We start from the raw sequence: 20,852 nt of genomic DNA, 5'->3' as shown, positions 1-20,852 counted from the left end.
CATGTCTTTTAAAAATAAAAAGTAATTACTATTTTGGGTTTTTTAAATGTTAAAATAATTCTTGGACTAGTAAGTTTTTTAAAGGGGTGCTTCACACTGTGATTGGAATCAGGACAGGTTTTCAAAGAAATTATAATATGACATGGTATTTATACCTTGAAACTGTTAAAAATACCAAAGTGGATTATTTTGGGTTTCTTTGTGAGACTTAATTTTGTGAAGTTCCAGTCCAATTTCTTAATCAAGAGCCAAACAAAAATGGTTGTCTTCTTCTGTTCTCCCTGAGATCACCAATGTTTGCTATAATATAGTCATTTTGATGCTAATTATATGCTTATTATTTTACTCCAGGGAAAATTGTTGCTATATTAATTCTTTTTGTCAAAAGACATTTATAACTCTACTATGTCGTATATCAGTAAAACTGTGATTTAAACCTACGAATGAGTCCCATGAATTAATTTTAATAGATGAAATCATGGGCAATGTAAGATAAAAATTCAACCTATAAATAACATAATTACTCTTTTCTAGGCACCCTACTTGGAAATAAAGAAGCAGATGGATAAACAAGACCCTCTTGCACATCCTCTTCTACAATGGTATAAAGATTCGAGATAATAATTATTAAAGTACCATTTGTAATGAATAATCACTTGACCAGTGTAATTTGGTGTAAGGTCACCCTAATAATTAATGTTGATATTTTCAACTGCAGCTGTTCTGGACTGTTTCTGGACCTTATCTGGGTCCTCTGATCTCATTTTCTAATTAAGGTTGTGCCTACTTCCATCTGATACGTTTAAAGGCCTGCAGCGGGGTGCTTTGTGGTAGACATTCATAACACATTTTTAAGAAGTTCAGTTTGGTTACCGTGTCTAATACGTCTGTTTCTTGTTTTAGGGTTATTTCTAGTAATAGATCACATATTGTGAAGCTACCGGTGAATAGGGTAAGTGTCTGTGGGTTCTCTATTATTTTCTGATGTTTTATGGCTTATATTAGCATTTTAGGTGGGAGTTTACTAGCAAAACATAGGTGTCTGCATTCAAACTGATTGTGTGGACTCTAATAGTCAAGAAAGTTTCAGGTCACAATTTTTAGAATCGTGAATATCTAAAATAGGTCAAGGGAATAATGTTCATAAAAAGCCTATTTGATGTGAGTAGCTCAAATACAGGTGTCTACCTTGTAGTCATCTGAGATTAGGTGAGAAGTACATCACATTTTGTTTTGTTACCGTATAGAATATTAGATACAGAATTGTACAGAAAGCAGTGCACACAAACACGATGTACGAGGAGATCCACTTATAAGTAATCCTGATTAAGGGTGTAGTAAGCTGCAGCCTTACGAATAACCTTAATTCAAAGCCAGCTCTGATCAGAATACCATGATGAAATTGTTCAGTTTAATTATTAGAGCCATTCATAAACTGAAATCTATTTTCAAAAATTTCCATATGTTTCGTAAACTGAAAAACATTTTACTATTTGATTTCAGCTGGAAACTGTGGAAGTGAGACCAGTTTCAACTTAGTTCATGTAATATTTAGACGCAGTCATGTATTGTGTGGAAAAGCATGATATCCTTAAGGATTTCCATCAGGGAAATACAATACTTTCATATTAATCAACTTCTCTTCACATGTGCACTCTTACATTTTCCAGCAACTGAAGTTTATGCACACTCCCCACCAGTTCCTTCTTCTCAGCAGTCCACCAGCCAAAGAATCCAATTTCCGAGCTGCTAAAAATCTCTACGGGAGTACCTTTGCATTTCAGTGAGTACATATATTCATAATAACCAAAGGTTATTGAAATGCCATGCTATTTTTTGATTCTGGCATTTGAGGTTTGCAGCTGTGAAGCTGTGAGTCTACTGTTTTAAAGGATTTCTGGTCTCATTTTGCATTTTACACTGTGAATTTTACCGCTTTCTTTTTTATTTTGTTCAGTGGTTCACACATTGAAAATTGGCATTCCATCCTGAGGAACGGCTTAGTTGTTGCTTCCAATACGAGGCTGCAGGTAAATAAACAAAACAGACTTTAGCTTACCCTGTACATGCTTGATTACATACTAGCTTCAGCAAGTTTTCAAGGGGTTTCATATGGTAGCCATATAGGTGGAAAAATGGATGATTTCAAATACCACCTTGTTTCCTGTAAAAAGTACTTTTCTGATGCAAATAAGATGAAGTAATATGTCTGCTAAAACGTCTAGAAAATCCCTTTGCTGGAATCAGTGTCTCAGTTCTACATTGCAGAGCAGCACCTCCAGGAGGCTTTGCTCGGTGCTGCTTAAAAGTGGTCGGAAGTGCAAGTTAGAGCGGCCTGAAGTGTCTCCGTGTCAAAGGATCCAGAAACATACTAGATTTACAGGAACGGGGTTTGCAGCACTTTCTCTGCTCCTCTGGTCTTTGGGAATGGAAGCATGAGTGCGCTGGCCACAAGGGATTTATTGCAAACTTCTCAGACTGAACCATCAGGAGACCACTATTGCAGAGCAAAGTAGGCACTACAGAGTGACTGGGGAGCTCTAATGCAGAGTGTTTTAACACTGTGGTTTTGACAGCTCTCCCCAGAGCTGAGTCCATGTACCTTGAAAGAGGATCCCAGGGTGTATTTGGTCACATACAGAAGCACTCTTTGTAGGCATCCTCCATAGGAATATTAGAGTTAAAAACGGAAATCACAATTTTATATATAAACCTTAAGTAAAATTCTGTTTGGGAATCTAGACATAGTTTCCAGGACATATATGCATATATTTTAGTTTTATAACTAAAATATGGGCATGATTTTTTAAAAGACTTCTTTGAATACTGTTAATTACCTGGCAATAAATTAGTACAGTGGGCAGATTCTGTTCCTGTATTTCTGTTCCTGTAATTATTATCATTTTTTCCAGGTAACCAAATTAATGCTAAATAATCACTCTGCTCTTTTTCAGCTCCATGGTGCAATGTTTGGAAGTGGAATCTACCTTAGTCCATTGTCAAGCATATCATTTGGTTACTCAGGTGATACTTATAAATCACTCTGAAGTTGGAGAAATATAGGGGTGTATCTCACTCTACTGCTTTTCTTACTGTTTAAAACACTGTATTCAGTTTTATTTTTGTCAACCGTGATTTAATTTATTCAAAAAAGAGAAAATATTTTTTTAATATAAATAATAAATTAGAAAACTCCCTTTTTACATACTGTCCATATTGTTGAAGGTGCTTAGAATTCTTATACTTCTTTTTTGAAGTAAATGTTAGCTAATAGTGAATGCTATGTGTAGTAGAGCAGGTCTTGATGATTCAGCTGAAATCCAACTTTGTGGTTTTTGTCAATACCTGCCTAAGTCCATCTAACTTCACCTATGAATTAATGGTCTTTTATGACCTGATCTGAAAAAACAAGTATTCATCAACAGACATGTTCAACCCTGTATATTTAAGAGTATTCCCAAATATCACCATGTCAGGATTACATAGAAAGTGCAGTTCAGTGTGTTTATTTTAGCCTGAGGACAAGAAAGAACATAATTTCTCCCACTAGTGAATCCTAAAGTGAGTTGTGCAGAGTTTTCCATATAGGAATTAAATCATAAGCAGAAGCATAATAAAAATGAGACACATAAATGTGTATATTGAGAAATTAAAGGGATTTTAAAATATGGTGACTTTCTCCTTTAGGTATGTGGTATTTACTACTTCCTCACATATGAAAGTGCAGGTATATAGTTTAATTTGTGTTTGTGTGCATGTAGATGATGCTGAGAGTTTTAGTTACGCTTTCTGGTACTCAGTGTTTCTAGGTCATGGTTTAGGAGCTCAGCCTTTTGAGCTACTAATTGCGGAACTTCAACATAATTATCTCTAGATGCACTTTTAGCTTTTCAGAGATTACATGAGTATGAAAGCTCCTTAGGACTCACTAAAAGTGCTGTTTGAAGTATCATTATGTAACAAATTGGCTGTCTTTTTGGACAGTATTGCTTTGTCAACTTCAATGTGTTACTGCTCCTCTCTCTGCCTGTCTTGGCCCCTTCCATCCTGTCTCCTCCAGAAAGGAGACTTGTGTTCCACTGAAATGGGTAATCCTTGATGCCATTAAAAACCATGGAAGAGTCCTACACATCCTGTTCCTTCAAAGAGTTAGACTTCCCCGTAATTCAGTCTGTATTTGCAAAGTGCCAAGAAATGGAAGTGTTCAACGTCAGGTTAGATGGGGCTTAGAGCAACCAGGTCTAGCAGAAGGTGTCTTTAGCCATGGCAGTGGGATTCGAACGAGATGATCTTTAAGGTCCCTTCCAACCCAAACCATTTCATGATTCTATGAAATACAGGATGCTGGAAATGCAAGGAAGCCCATAGTATCATACAACACAGGAATTTTATATAAACCAACATGAGGGATATGAATGAGATCTAGGGCACAAACGTAGATGTTTCAATTTCTCAGCTGGAAACTGGATCAAATGTGACTGACAAATAATTTAATATTTTTCATGTAGATAAAGGGATCAAACCAAGGTATCTTTTAAAACTAAAATTGCCTACTCATAAAAATTAATTAGACTTTTAATAAAATTCCATAAAGTCCCTAAGATGAATATCCAAAGTTCTTTCTCTTGTGATTTTTTGCTGTCCCACCCACAGTAAATCAGACTTCTACTTCAGTGTGAGTAGGGTCAAGTAGATTCAGGACATGCTGACCTACAACCCAGTTAAGCCACTACATAAGAACATTCCTGATCTGAATGCAGTGGCATTTAAGCTCAGGTTTATCTGCTTTTGCACCTACTTAATGCTAACTTGACTTTGCTAATGTCTTTGCAATATGTGCAGAGGTACCTGTAATTTACAGGATTTTATATTGTGATACTCTGTGACAGAGTTAACTAGCTTTCTGAGTGCCATGCAAAGGACTGTGATTCCCACTGTGCTGCCTCTTCCGTTCTCGTACTTAACTCTGCTTTTTATGATATTTATAGGCCAGGGTATCTTACATTATTTTAATATTCCTAGGGATGAACAAGAAGCAGCAGAAGGTGTCAGCTAAAGATGAACCAGCTTCAGGCAGTAAGGGCAGTAATACGTCACAGGTATGGTACATCAACCATCTCTGGAAGATTTGTGGATTTTATTAGTGGGAACTTAGTAGCTGAAAAAGAGGTAATATTATTCCCTTTGTGCAAGTTACCAGTTTTATTGCACTGAATGAAATCAACAACTTCAGAGACTGCAAATATTAAATACAGCCCAACTACTTTAGTAAAAATTTATGGGGCATATTGCAGATCTTGTGCTGTTCTTTTCCAAGTAGAAGAATTTAGGAAGAGAATGAAAATGAAATACAGGTTGCGTTATGACCTTTAGCAAGCCCTTGCCTTCTGAGTTTTAGACTTCTAGAAGAATGATGCAAAATAAATTGACAGTGGTTATTCCTGGGAAATGAGCAACATTTAATTGACAGCAAGTTATTTTTTATTTTTCATGATATTCATGAACCATTAAAATTCTGCTATATCTAAAGCAAGCACACAGCATCTATGCACAGGGCTAAATTTCAAGAAAGAAATCTTAGCATCTGTCTCCATGATTAACACATAGAAAATTACAGAATAATCTGGCTTTGAAGATAGATTGGCGTATCCCAGCAGAAGTTCTCAGAAGTAGGAAGGCCAATAAAATATCAGGATAGTGACCAAGGAATTGGTGACTAAATTCACCTTTCTTCTCTTTTTTTTTTTTCTGATACCAATTTTTTTATTGATAACACTGATATTTCTGATCACATTTTTGATTCTGTAATAATTAGGAATTTTAGATACTATTTTTTGAAGGCGTTCAAATCCCTCCTATAATAATAATATAAATGGGGTTTTTTTATAAATTCTGTTACATTTAGAAATAAGAGACAGACTGCCTCTATCTTTGTTCATTAATAAGCCACTGAAAGTAGCAGCTATTGCCTTTGTTGCTTTTTCACTCAGTTTGTTTTACTGCACTAATTCTGTTTTCTCACATTTTTACATCTCAGTCACAGAAGAAAGGACAGCAGTCACAATTCTTGCAAAGCCGTAACTTAAAATGCATAGCCTTATGTGAAGGTAAGCTGAAAGCCCTTGTGGAACTGTTTTAGTCATGGCCACAGGGTGCGCAAATTACAGGGTGCAAATCAGTGAGACCTTTAGTTGGTTGTTTAGGCAAGAAACTACTGGCAGGTGTAGGAGTACCTGCTCAACAGCTGACCTTTTTACTTCAGTAAGAACATTTCCCCTCTTTGAACAAAACCTGTAGCACATGCTGAATTTTCATGGAATGTCATATACACATAGTGACTGTTCATCTGATCTGTGTTTCAAATGTGATCATATTCCTAAGCCATCAGGAAAACCCAGGTCATGTCCTTTATTTGAAGCACTGACTTCTTTCAAGCTCTTGCAAAATGCTTTAAACACATAAAGGTCAGAAAAAAACACCTTTCATATAGAATTTCCAAATAATCTTTTACTGTTCAGACAAACATACTGATCATCTGGCAACCAGTATGTTCTTTTTGTTTCCTTCAGAAATTTTGGGAAGTTAAAATCTAATGCTTGAGTACAGTCATTCTTGAAAGAATTGGCTGTTCTTTTAATAACTAGTGAAACCTCAGCAGGTTTTGAGAACAAATTGTGACATTTGAATAAGAATTGCACCGGTAGTTAGGAACTAGTCTTGGAAATTATATTAAACTCAATTTGCCCTTCATTTGGAGCATTTGTTTGTTTTAAAGAGTGAAAATTAAGACAGAAGGTGGAAAATGTGTTATTTCAAAATAGAAGCTTTCAGCTGTACATGGTTAAGGATCTGTCAGTCAACATGAAAATGCAATTTGAACTGTACAGAAAAATAGAAATTTAGTTCTAAAACTTCCATAAGGAACTAAATCAATTACTTGGCCTTTAATGCCTGAATTTTTAAATGTAAATTATGTCTTTCACAAGGACTTTTTCATACATGTTGTTGCTTTCTTTGTACTTACTAATGGATTACCAGTTTTATATGGGTGAATTTTAAATATTTGGTAAATGCATTTTGTGGCTTTCATATTCATTTCTCTGTGTAGAGAAGGTCGTTTAGGGGAGGTGGTTAATAAAGATTTTATGTAAAATTAATTACAAAAAATGTTTGTTAAAAATTTCAATTCATGGAACAAATGGTATCAAAATTGAATATGCATGCAGTTATGTTAGTGTTAGGATAAGATAAACCTGGCTATTTCAGTTTTAAGGGACCTACAACTGTCACCTAAGTCCAATCCTGACCTATTCAGGGGTGCCCAAACGTTAAGGCATGTTATTAAGGGTATTGTTTAAATGTCCTTTAAACACTGACAGGTTGGGTGCACCAACCCCTCTGTAGGAAGTCTATTCCAGGGTTTGACCACTTGTTATGGTTCAACCCCAGCCAGCAGCCAAGCCCCACGCAGCCACTCCCTCACTCCCCCCCAGCAGGACTGGGGAGAGAATTGAAAAGGTAAAAGCCAGAAAGCTCATGGGTTGAAATAAAGACAGTTCAATAGGCAAAGCAAAAGCAAACAAAGAAATTAATTCACTGCTTCCCATGGGCAGGCAGGTGTTCAGCTATCTCCAGGAGAGCAGGGCCCCATCACGTGTAGAGGTTACTTGGGAAGACAAAACACCATCACTCCAAATGTATCCCCTTTCCTCCTTCTTTCCCCCACTTTATGTGCTGAGCATGATGTCACATGGTCTGGAATGTCCCTTTGATCAGTTGGGGTCACCTGTCCCAGCTGTGTCTCCTCCCAACCTCCCATGAATCCCCAACTTCCTTGGAGTGTGGCAGTACAAGAATCAGAAAAGGCCTTGGCTCTGTGTGAGCCCTGCTCAGCAATAACAAAAACATCTCTGTATTATCAACACTGTTCAGCACAAATCCAAAAACTGACCCATACCAGCTACTTGGAGGAAAGTAAACTCTACCCCAGTCTAACCCAGCACACTACCCTCTCAGTAAAGAAATGTTTCATAATGTCCAGTCTAAACATCCTCCAGCACAGCTTTGAATCATTCCCTCACATCCTGTAACTGCATACCAGGGAGAGGTGCTCAGCACCTCCCTGTGCCCTTCCCCTCCTCAGGAAGCTGCAGAGAGCAGCAAGGTCACCCCTCAGCCTATTTTTCTCCAAACTAGACAAGCCCAGATCCCACCACCACTCTCGAGGACATGTTTTCCGGCCTTCCCACCAGCTTTGTTTCCCTCCTCAGGATGTGCTGAAGGACCTTCCCATCCTTCTCCACCTGCAGAGCCCAGCAGGGCCCACGCTGAGGCTGCCCCAGGGCTGAGCCCAGCAGGACCATCCCCTCTCTGTGCCAGCTGTGCCATGCTCGGTGCTCTGGGAGGGGGTTTGCCCTCAGGGCTGCCCGGGCACTGCTGACCCACACCGAGCCCAGCACCAGCCAGCCCCACATCCCCCTCTGCAGCTGTCCAGCCACTCCACTCCCACTTTATCCCTGTGCCTGGCGTTACCCCATCCCAGGTACAGAATCCAGCATTTGGACTTGTCAAATTTCATCCCATTAATGATTGTTCAATCCAATCTGCAAGGCCTCTTGTCCCTCCAGAGATTCAACAACACCTCCGAGTTTGGCATCAGCACGCTTGGTAACTGTGTATTCACCTGCTGCATCCAGATGGTGGATAAATCCACAGAACAGAACTGGGCCTGGAATGGAGGCCTGAGGAACACCACTGGTGTGACCAACCAGATGTAGCCCCATTCACTACAACCCTTGGGCTCAGTCCCTCAGCCAGTTCTTCACCCACCACACCACGAACCTGCTCGTCCCACAGCTGGACAACTTACACAGAAGGATTCTCTTTAAATGCATTTAGATAGCTTCAAGTGCAGATTGATAGTATAGCTTCTAGGTAGCAATAAAAAGCTTTCTTTCCTGTGTTCTCATTCTGCTGGTGAACAGCCTATCATCAAATACATGGAGCAAGTTTCAGCAAGCTTTTTGAACCTCTTGAGTCATAATTGCTATGGTTACTTGTTTTAAATATTTGGTAGTATTGCACATCCCAAATTCGCCATATAGCAGTTTCAGTCTTTGTCTTAAACAGTTTGTCTTGGTTTTGGATCAGCCATCATCAAACACAAATATCTGTTCCAAATGCTGATTAGATGTCTCAGATCCTCCTTAACAGCCCTATGGCTTTTTAAATTCAGTTTTTAATAAATGCAGTTTTTAAGTTTTCATTCCATTTAACGACTTGCTCCCATACATCAAGCATCTGTGTTTTTGGAAAAGTATATTTTGGAAACAAGAATCAAGTTTATCTTCCTGTTTGTACTAGCAGCCAACTCAAAATCTGCATCGCACCAGAGACATGTAGGGGAAAGCTGCACATTCCCAAAAGCCTATTTAAAATGTATAAAACCCAAAATCTTTTAGAGCAGTGTTTTCCAGGTGTGTTTTCATCACTGTGAAATTTATTCTTTCTCTGATAGTGATAACCTCACCTGATCTGCACAAACATGGGGAGATATGGGTAGTTCCCAACACGGATCACGTGTGTACAAGATTTTTCTTTGTGTGAGTACAAAGCTTCTCTTAACATTCAGCTTCATACTAGACCTTTTTCTCATGTTCCCTCCAATAGTTGTATTAAAGTAGATAAAAGACATTTCTTCCTAATTCTGTTAAGACTTGCTTCATTTTTTATCTCTCACTGTGCTTACTTGTGCTAGAAATGTATGGATAAGCTAGTGACAAAGGTTTAGTTGATGTCTTGTTCTAGTATAAATGAACAGAGAGTTAATGATTTTTCCTATTCAGTGGCATTACTTCATGTTATATTAAGTCTATCCATGTATTGTGAAACATAATTTCTGTTTGGCTGTGTGTATTTAAGCTGAGGAATTCATTAAAGGCTTCCTGTCTGTGCTGTGAGCATTTCCCCCTTTCACCCAACGCTTGTCCCCTTGGGGTCCTAGTGGCTTATTCAGCCTCAGGGTTTCAGCCTTACCACCTCCCACTCTCCAGAGTTCAGGATCTGCATATAAAGATGAAGCACAGCAGAGCACTTCAATAGAACTGTGTTAACATATGGAATAAGCACTTAGAGAATGAGAGTTTTTGATGTTTTTATGTAGATTAGTAAAACACTAATACGATTTTATTTTCTGTACCCTCTTTTTTTTTAGTTATGAAGATGGTCAAGTGGGTGATACAAGTATAAATACACAGGAACCTAACATTCATAAAGAGATTCTTCGAGTCATTGGCAATCAAACTGCTACTGGTTAAAAGGACCACTCTTATTTAATTGATGTGAAGCCTTCCTCAGTCTCAAAGCTGGATTTTGAACTGAAGAAGATGCAAAAAACTAATTTATTATTATTATACTAGCAAATTAACCATTTGAATACTTACTGTTTTCTTACTTAGTATTTCGTATCTCATCAAAATACCTGAGATGGTATCAATTAGCAACTGTAGGGGTGCAAAGTCTATTATTATACTAAAACAGTTAATAATTAAACAGGCATTTGGGTTGCTCACAATAAACAGACATTAAAAAGGACTTTTGTGCTGATATTTTTATACTAAACTTCAATTGGAAGTTTTAGTACTGTATACTGGTATTTTAAATTTAGAATGACTGAATTACAAGTAAGAGAGAAGATTTTATAGCGGAGCACCTGTGTTATGCAGGATACTTTGCAATAAGTAAAATATTCTCGTATTAAAACACAATAAAATACTGTCTGGAACATGTAAAATTGAAGAGATTGGTTACCTGCAGCTATCTTTGATTCTTTTTATTTTACACAAATGCAGCTAGCATTTAGACTCAAAGGTGAAAATGACAATGCATTTTTTATTTACTGGTTGAAAAAAAGCAAAATGAATGTGATGGTATATGTTCAGCTTTCTTTATCTTCTCTGGAAACACTGTCTTACCCATTAAGGAGCTCAGTTGCATTTTTTAATTGTACAAGCCTAGGAAACACCCTGGCAATCCTGAAGCTGTTAATTTCCTTTTTAGAATTTTGTTTTTTATATATTAGATTTTACAATTTCATTAAATCAACAAAGTTTTTTAATGTTTGCATCTTAACTTCAGTGAAACTGCTCTGTGATTAAATTTATTCACATTTTAAAGTATGTGCTGAGTTAAGGCTTTTACATGGCTGAGTTGGTTGTTGATGCATCAGAAAATATATACAAATGCAAAATTCTGATTTTGTCTTGGTGAAATAGTTTTATTAATTAATTTCTAAGCGATAAGAAATCAATTTAAATATCTCTGTCTTTTAAATTTACAACTGTTTTTTCCAAGTGAGTAGGACGGCAACACAGATAGAGAAGGGTCCAGTCTCCAAGGCATAAAGAATACCCTGTGCCCTGATGAATGCCCTTGGCAGCCCTCATGGTAGCTGTCCTGAAGCATCAATCACACCCTTGAATATGGAGAGCAGTTCAACTTACCCATCTGTGCAACTACTACAAGCCACCTCAGAAAGCAAAAATAGATTGAAGCCTCTCTTATGTTACTTTCATAATAAAGATACTAAAGCACCAAATAATAGCACAACAGAGCACAGGTGTGTTTGTTTCTTTCAAACAGAACTGAAGCAGATACGCTGTAATGGGTGATTCCTTCTTTCTAGTTCAAGCTACACTCCTATATTACTTGCTGCAACTGAAGTGCCCTGCAAATAAAATAGTCGTATTTGGCCTAGGAGCATATATCTGGGGATGTATTTTAGCATTCTAGACTTATTTGCTGGAGACTTTAGTTTTTCTGGGTTCATATCCAGACTTGTAAAGCCAATTCTGTTTGATTATCCCCATTTTGCTATTAGTTTTGTTGTTCTGTTGACTTGCACCTTCATTTGGTGGACCTCTAAATTGAGAATCACTACTCTGAATTTGTTGTATTTTGTGTTGTCTGTCTACGTAAGGACTGCCTTAGGTTGTGTGACTGCAAAAAGTCAACATAATTCAGAAGTGGAGCTGAGACCCTGGCATGACTATCTCCATATAATGGTCCTGCCATATGTGTCTGAATCACTGTGTTTTGCCTAACAAAAGGAAACTGAGAAGCAAGTCCACAAAGATGTTCTATGATTACTTTCTGGGCTGATAGTCCACCACTCTGGGATGCCTCTTCCAAAAAGCTGGGAGAAAAGAGAGATGACATGAGTGAGCTGGAGAAGCCAAGTAAACAGTCATCTTCCCCGTCCCCTCAAGCTACAGCAGGGGCGCAAATTAAACTTTTGAAGGAAGGAATCTGAAATGTAGCTGATGAGTCGACCTGTGTTTGCATTGTGGGGTTGTGATACTGGTCATGCATGGTGCCATCATAAGTACAGTCCCAGGAAAGGGAAGGAAAAAATACATAACTGCCAAATTTTAACACTGCTCAGAGGTTTTTTTTAAATGGATGAGCCACAGTGAGGGACAGTGTGGGGGAATGCAGGGCTCCAAGTTGTATGGAGGCCTTGCTATTACAAGGTGCCTGTCTCAGGGAGTGCTGAGATGACTGATTTAATGGGGGAGAAGGATAGTGGTCAAAAGTAAAAGGTAGAATGTGACAAGTACGAGGGTTATGAACCAGTGAAAGAGGGCAAAACGTTTCAGGAAGAAAGGTAGTTCAGAGGGGGCCACATGGCATTAGCAGCTCAGGTCCCACGTGGTGCATGGCAGGAAAAGGGACTGGCCAGAACCGAGCTGCAGCATGGGGATACACAGCCCGTGGCATTGTGGGGCAGCACCATGCCCAGGGCAACTGGGCCACCTGAAATGTGTCATTCTCTAGGGTACAGTGCAAAGACACAAGCCCAGTGTCACGCATAAACAGCAGCTGAACTAGAACAAAATTGTCTGACCAGAAACTCGGTCACTTTCTTTAGCCAGTATATTAATGAGAAACTTCTATGGCTTTGTGTTATTTGCAGGTGAATGTGAATCTTCAGAGTATTTAACAAAGTATTCTCATTATTTTTAAAAGGTGAGGGGAAGGAGGGATGTTCATTTGGCATCTGTTACTCAAAAATAAATAATCCTTATATAGCAAACTTAAAAGCTGAAACAAAGACTTTTATCACCAAGAACTAGAATGAAAAAGCCTGAGGATGAGATTTTCTTTGAAGGATTTGTCCTGTGGGGTTTTATGCAAAGGTGGAAGTTGCATGTTGCCAAGTGCTTCCAAATGACGTACATTGACGTGGATTCCAAGGGATGAAAAATAAAAACCGGGGTGATTTGGGCAAGACCCTGTGTTTTGCCCAAAGCCCTTGCATTTCCCTTCCTGTTACCATGCACGCATATGGGTGATAGAGCAATCATTGTAACTCCTGCTGTAAAGATGCAGGCTTTCCACAGATGGCTTTTAATCAAAGGAAGAAGAGCCCTGGGCTCTGCCATCTCTCTTGGTAGAAATTTCCATGAAGTCATTGCTGTTGCCATACCCAGTATGCAGCAACCAAGGGAGTTCTTGGTAAATAACTTTCTAACTTCTTGCTACACCCTACAACAAAATGCAGGCCCTCCTCATGGTGAAAAGTTTTGACAGAAAAATTAGGTTAGTCCTTTAATGTTGCACCCTAATTTTGAATGTCCATATTTCTGCTGAGTATCTTAAACATTGAGAAAGGAATTCAGAACGACGCTTTTAAATCTTTATTGAGATTCAGGCAAGTATTTAGCATTCAAGGGCTAAATGAAGCAATTTGAGGTACCTTTTTCTATGATATAAATCAATATGGCCCTGTTTTCTTCAACAGTGGTCCACTGTTTTGATAACCTGAATCTTTGGCTTGCTATTACTTACCATAAAGTGGCCAGGTTGTGTAATATTTTGGTTAATGTTTTACAGGAACTAGTCAATGACACTGAAATTTTATAGGCTTAAATTTTTCCTCTACAGCCCTTGAAAAACTCTTAATGATGCTGAATGATTTTAACATAATAGCTGTTGGTACTAAAAATGTGTCTGATGAATTATGCTAAGATTATACATTTGTTAATACAAATATGAAGTCACTCGAAATGAGGACTTTGTGCAAAGATCAGTTATACTTTGCTTATAAATCACTTACGACTGTGAAAACAATTAGCATAATTCCAACAAGGATGAATACAAAGTAGTAAAAAAAAAAAGCTGAAAAGGGACAACTGAATTAAGAGATTCATGGTTTGAAAGGAAACATTAAAAAAACCCTAAACCCTAAGCAAATGCAAAAGTAATATCTAGTTAATTAAGAATTATATTGATTTAGATAGATTTTTCTCTTGGCTTTGGGGAATGAAAGTGAGATACAAAGAATATGAGCCATGACTCACCACGTGCAGCCTCTGCTGGCAGCGCTGCTGCAGCTGGAATGGCCCTGGCCACCCATTCTCTTCTATCCTGTGGCACACAGCATCCTGTGGTGTTTTATTTGCAAAACTGAGGTGTTAATGTGTCTGTGCAATTTCTTCATTATGAACACCACCTCGAGGTGAGGGATGAGCCTGTTGACTAAACTGAGCAAGCTCTGCTGTTCATAGAGCAGCAGATTCTGCTGCTGATTATGATTCTGTGAAGCATTGGAAGTTGTTCAGAAAGGATCTTGAATCCAGTCAGAAGAATTTATTCCTTAAATAAATTCCACTCAGGAGCGGAGGGACATGTGCTTCAGAAGGGGATAAATAAAAGGGGATAAATAAAAGGGGATAAATAAAAATGGGAAAATTTGCTCCAAGCAGAGCGTCATTCTGTGTGCACCGTGTTGTGTGAACTGCACAAGGATGTCGCCAGGAGTTTGAATTTCCCGATCTGTGTTTGGAAACTGGTCTGAAAGCACTGACCTCCTCTGTCTGTCCTGGCATGTCAGTGTTGTACTCCTGCTCACTGGCTGCAGCAGCAGCCACTGACAAGAGCCGGGGGAATAAGACAGCTTGAACTGCTGTTCCATAGCATTTTGATTGCATGCTCCTGCTAAGTTTCAGTCTGCCACAGAACAGCTACGATGTAAATTACTACCCATTACACTTTGCATTGGGTTTTTGTATATGTAATAGGCATAAGGCTTTTGTAAAGGGAAAAAAAAATAGTTTTTAGATGAACATATCTACTGTGTTGAAAACCTGTTGAAAAGACTGCATTAAACATTTATCAAAAAGCCAGTAAAAATAGTCCTTATACATAGACATTTAATTTCATGTTCTAAAAATAATTTTTGAACTTACCCAGTATATATTGTGTCTTTGAATTTTAACAAACAGCCACTCCTTTATGTAAACATAAAATATGCCAATGTTTCTTTTAACTCCTCAGCCTTTTTTTCTCCAAATAAATTTATTAAATTCTGTGCACAAAATCATACTGCAGCCTGCTATTTAGCCTATGGTGCCTTAGAGTTACTCAAATATTTAACAAAATGGAGATAATGTAAATACTGCCAGAAGATCACTAAGGCCAAATATTTTCTCTATTCACTTTTTACTGCACTTGCTTTCTATTGCTATTTAAGCCTCTTTTATTCAGCTTTGTAACAGCTATAGCATTGTAGCCAATGTAAATGTTTACCTTCAATAAATCAGAATTTGTTCAACAAGCACTGGGCATTTGGGCACTATTTTGAGAACTCTGTTAATACAGCCATCTAAGAATTAAACTGCTTCTGAAGCAGTTCCTTGAATTTTGCTAATCTCAATGACATCTAAAAGTTATGCCATGCTTTTACACATGTTCTTGAAGTAAAATTTTTTTGCAGTTATCTTTTTAAAAACACTTAGATGAACAATAAAAACAGCTTTTCTTGCTGTGTTTATCTGACTGGGTTACCCAACTATCATAAAAGCATTATTTTGCATGTACAGTATCATAAAATGTGTAAGGATGTCTCAAGATGCTTTTTATAATTGCTTTTAAAGAAGTCCTCTGTTTTTCTGTATAGCTGTTTTTGTCATGAAAACACAGCAAATATATGACAAACCATGTCATACTTTAATGCGGCTGTGTTTAAAGTATAAATACACATCTGCAACTCATAAAATATGCAGACATTTGTGGGACTGGTTATTAATTCAGTGAGTGTACTGTTTTTTTCACTGCCTGTGAGGTCATTTTAATTATATGGGTGAATGTAGCTTGCAACTTTTCAAAGTTTTACCTTTTATTTGTTAAATTTATTGATTTGTGATTGCAGATTTTGGGTTGAAAGAGTCAAAGTGGTACTTAAGCTTATTTTGACTGCTGTGAAGTGTATTACACAAATATGACTATCAGAGAGACAAAAAGTTACGTTACTGCTACTCTAAATGATTGATAATTTGCCTTCAATTTAAGTGTACAGGCTGGGGCTTGAATTCTCTAATGGAAGAGATATTCCAAATTTTGGGGATCTTAAATTTGGAAGCAGTGACTTCCAAACTCACAAAAGAAGAGCTGAATCAGTGGGGAAATCCCAGACCTCTGTAGAATTGGTACCCAAAGAGAGCAGGAGGGACAGAATTTGTATTTGCTTTGGCTTAATTTACTTCATTTCCAAGTGGCTACATCCCAAGTTCACTCAATGTGCACTAATATTAAGTTTTCTGTTGAGAATGTCTTTGGTATATTGTATTCACCTGTTGAACAGTGCCATGTGGGACCCAAGAGATTAGTAATCCAGACAGTAATTGACAGCAGTAAAAAAATTACTGCAATGGACAAGAGCTACTTTCAAATGCACACACTGCATTTTTAACAGGAGGAAGAGCAGAAAATCTTCTAAGAAAATACCACCATTGCAAAAAGTACATACTGTTTTCATTAAGTCACGTTTGCACATTTGACCAGCTTTTTTTGGAATTAGTGTGCAATGCAGATTGGAGCAAATAATTTTGCACAGGGGTCACAGACTTGGTCCCCTCTAAGAGGGATTTGTCCTCCTGAAATGTTGTGGAGCAACTTAAATAGAGCTGCATCGAATGAAGCCAGTAGTAGCTGAGGGCCACAACTTTGCTATGCCCCAGCTCTCAGCACAGTGCAAACACTTTAAGAGAAGAAAACTTAGGGAATGAAACAAAGGGCTCAGTGCCTTGCAAAAGCCTAGTGTCAAAACAGGTGAAACAGGAGCAGGATTTGGAAAAAAAATTAAATTGGCATTTTTATTAGAAAACATTGTAGGTCCCTCAGATTGATTTTCTTAAATGTTGCAAATATTTTCCATTCACAGTTAAGGGAGAGAAGTGTAATTCAACACACAGAAACTGAAACCTCTGAACAGGGCATAAGACCCTTTTAGCATCAGCACTGTTTGTAGCAAACCCATGTGCAAGGCGTCAGCTATTGGATTCCAGCCAGTTCCAGAAAACTGGCATTTTGCAAGATGCTGAAGCTGTGGGAATTACACTAGCAGCAGGAACGGTGACTGCAGAAGCAAGAGCAGCACAAGTCTCCAGGGATCGTGTCTGGAAAAAAATACAGGAACTCCTGGCTTATGGTTTGCTCAACAAAAGCCAGAGCTTATCATCAGCAAAGCAATTCTAATTTGTAACTTAGAAAGCTTTCCATTGTTTGGGAGAAATGAGAAGAAAAAAAAAAAGTAGTTTTCTTCAACCTGCTGTCCTGTAGCTGGTAGTTCAGTCTAGTAGCATGTCTGGGGCAGTGTTCCACAGTACTTGCATGTAGCAGTTTACTTACAGCAGTAGTTAGCAACTTTCCTACAGATCTCAGGCAGAATGAGGAACGTCTCAGCTGGCAGTTCCTTGGAGCTGGTCTTCTATTTCATATACGTATTCCAATGGAGTCTGTACAGGTAAAATATTCCAGAAAGGGAATAGGTGGCTGATACTTTCCTTGCTGGTTTTCAAGTATGATCAGACTGTTCTCCCCATGTGAGCTGCTAAACAAAAAATTTTGCTGACTGTTTAAAAAAAACCTTCATCTCTCCTGATCCTTCCATCTCTCCTAGTCAAATAGCTTGGAGTTCGGGTGTATTTCTGTTCAGAACCATCTACCGAGGTTAATTCAGTATGAAGAAGTTCAAAGATGAGAGGAGTCAGAGGCTAAACTGATTGAAATAGGTATAAGTGCAATTTGAGTGCATATAGATGAAAATATGTAAGTATATATTTAAAATTTTGCATATATTTATAGGAACATAAGTTGAAACAGAACTTTTGACTCAAAACTAAGGATCATGATGTCACTATTTATAACACTTCAGACAAATGCAATGTATTACAGACTGCTCTAATGTGATGGGTTTTGGTAGATTTGACTTACTGACTTTTCGTCAATGACATAAGAGGGTTTTAAATTTTTGCCTATGGAGAATTCAGTCACGCCTCCTCTGTATGTGTTATCACATAGCTGGCATGTTGTGCTTCATGTGATATTCCATGTGTGTGAAATTGTATTATTCCACTCTGTCTTTTAATTATCTTACGCAAACTTTGATTTCATGCTTGCCATGCTAATCAGTAGGACACGAATACCAAAAATCTCAAGATCTTTTAGCACCCATCTCACTTCAGATTCCTTCAGATACTTTATGCTTTGAAGAACTTAGCATCTTTTTTTGAGCTGCATCTCTCAACAGTACCAATAACATTTGGTCCATTTTATGCCGTGATTACAAAGGTCTTTGGGAGGTTGCTAAACAACTTGATAAACCTGAGAGGTGCCACTTCTGTCTCTCTGAGTGTTGATTTATCCTTTTTATCAAGATATATTTTTTTTTAAGTTTCCAGTGGTCTCTTCCACCACCAAAAAGTTACAAAAAAATTAAGGACTTGTTGGGGAGATGATAATTTTGCTGTTTGTTATGTTGTTCAATGACTTCATTTTCTGTATATCTGTGCTAATGTGACCTGAATTTCTGATCCATTGCAAATCTCTTTCCTATCACTCTTACTGCTCACAGAGCTAGCCTTTAGAAGAGCATCAGATATGAGCATTAAAATACAATACTGAGTATATTTCAGTTAAAATGCAGCAGTGTGAAGCCATGAATAGTAAAAAAAAAGTATTGAAATTATAGTCCCAATATGAAAAGCATGTGTACAAACTATTAACTTGTACATGAGAACAAAAATGTGTGGCCAAATAGGTATGCCAAAAAGGATGCTGTTAAAAGCTAAAGAGTTTTATAAACACAATTTCCTGTCATAATTTTCTTTCATCTAAGCGAATTTGGCAGTGTAAGTTCAAAATACTCCCTACCTGTAGTTCTGGCTCTGTCTTTAAACAGGGTTCAGATTGAATTGCTGGTCTTTCCTTCACAGATTCTTCTTTTCCTGTGTTGTTATGAGGAAAGTTTACTGGATTCTTAATTACTTTGAAGAGTGTTATTGATCTCCTAAATTAATCTTGTTTGTACAATTTCCGTAGATTGGTTTGAAATGTTTTTTTCATCAATAAGCTACCATAGGCATTTGCTTCCTTTCCATGGAGATTTTTTTATGTTTTTTATGTTTGTAAACCTCAAGTCTTGAGTTTTTTTACTTGAACAAATCTTTTCTTAAGGGGATTGAAAGACTTGATGGTATGTGTGCATGAGATTTATTATGAAAATTTTTACTTTTGTCTTTGTAAATTGTGTCTCAGTGGCCTGGGCAGCAGATGCTTTGGTGTAGTGCAACAATTTATGAATTGGTCCCAATGAGGACTGATTTTGATTTTGGCTTTTAGGGTATCATTGACCCATTGGATAAAGCTAAAAATTCTGACTAATCTGATCAAATTCTGTTGTCTGTAAATTATGTTACCTTGTGTAAACTGTTCCTTTACATTATCTGGTCTGTGAATCTCTATTCATATATATTCCTGCCAACTCTACTATGCATGAATGCAAAGAAAGAAACAAAGGTACAATAAAGACGTGGTTCATGGTCCCTGCTGATTGGAAATTGTGTGTGGGTTCATGTAGGGTAAAAATTGTACAAGTGGTCGCTCTAGCAGTTTTGTGAGCTGAACAGTTGTCTTTCATGCCCGGCAATGTTCCTGGGCCTGTTTGCTTTGCTTGTATAGGCACAGCCATCCTGGCCAGATTTGGTCTGTTTGTTTGTCTAGATCAAGATCCTTGCTCTGAAGTGACAAAGGTATTCCTTGGTGGAAGATTACATTTCTTAGGGCACTGTTGTTCTTGCTTTTCACTTCGTACAGTTTCCTGTGGTGAAAGCAGATGCAAAATGGATGAAGGATACTATTATTTTGATTTGTAGAATTACTCCTACATCATGAGTAAGTACAAGTGATTCCACAGCATTCAGGCCTCTACATACACTTCAGCATCCACGACAATTAACTTAAATTTTCTCTGACTAGATACTTATATACACATGCATATATCCTCTTTAATTTTGATATTTTGATTGCTAAGTAGGTCTTTAAATACAAGAAAGTGGGCACCATTGTTTTATGTACACAGAGATTGTCTAGACTTGCTGAGAAAGATGAGCAAGTAGAGCTCAGTTAGGAACAACAATTTATTTCAGTGCTCTGCTAAACAGAGACTACTGAATCCTGTGGGTGGTTTTATAAAAAAAAAGTGAGCAAATGTCTACTGGAAAGTTACTTCTCTGTGATCAGAACAGATTCAGAACCAAGCTTCTTGAGGTGCAAGGCATGTGGTGCAACATATTCTATCCCACCCAAAACAATTCTATCTAGCCCCAAAACAAGGATTTGATTAAATACTTGTACTTGGTCTTTTTTTTTCCCCTCTTTTTTTTTTTTCCTCCCCACCAGAAACTTTCTCTGGGAAAATAACTATATCCAAAAACTTTTCTAACTGTAAAAGCCATTGCCAGTTAATCACAGCTATGGCAGTTTAAGGATGTGATTTCCACAAGTTAGTCCCT

General features: G+C 37.7%; 1 protein-coding gene across 2 annotated transcripts in view; it reads left to right on the top strand.

The window, feature by feature from the left end:
- Nucleotides 1-19,883, top strand: part of PARP8 (poly(ADP-ribose) polymerase family member 8) — a 132,309-nt gene extending 112,426 nt beyond the window's left edge. For both annotated transcript variants that reach the window (XM_039566988.1, XM_039566989.1), the window contains 9 exons: nt 535-602; nt 904-952; nt 1,671-1,783; nt 1,958-2,030; nt 2,955-3,024; nt 5,023-5,099; nt 6,038-6,107; nt 9,518-9,602; nt 10,214-19,883. In XM_039566988.1, coding sequence (XP_039422922.1) covers nt 535-602; nt 904-952; nt 1,671-1,783; nt 1,958-2,030; nt 2,955-3,024; nt 5,023-5,099; nt 6,038-6,107; nt 9,518-9,602; nt 10,214-10,316 — 708 coding nt within the window. In that variant the 3' untranslated portion in view covers nt 10,317-19,883. The remainder of the gene's footprint in view (nt 1-534; nt 603-903; nt 953-1,670; nt 1,784-1,957; nt 2,031-2,954; nt 3,025-5,022; nt 5,100-6,037; nt 6,108-9,517; nt 9,603-10,213) is intronic.
- The last annotated feature ends 969 nt before the right edge of the window (nt 19,884-20,852 follow it).

Source organism: Corvus cornix, chromosome Z, assembly GCF_000738735.6.
Source record: "Corvus cornix cornix isolate S_Up_H32 chromosome Z, ASM73873v5, whole genome shotgun sequence".
NCBI classification, from domain to species: domain Eukaryota; kingdom Metazoa; phylum Chordata; class Aves; order Passeriformes; family Corvidae; genus Corvus; species Corvus cornix.
The sequence above is the reverse complement of the archived record's forward strand: the minus strand, read 5'-3'. Positions and strand labels throughout refer to the sequence as shown.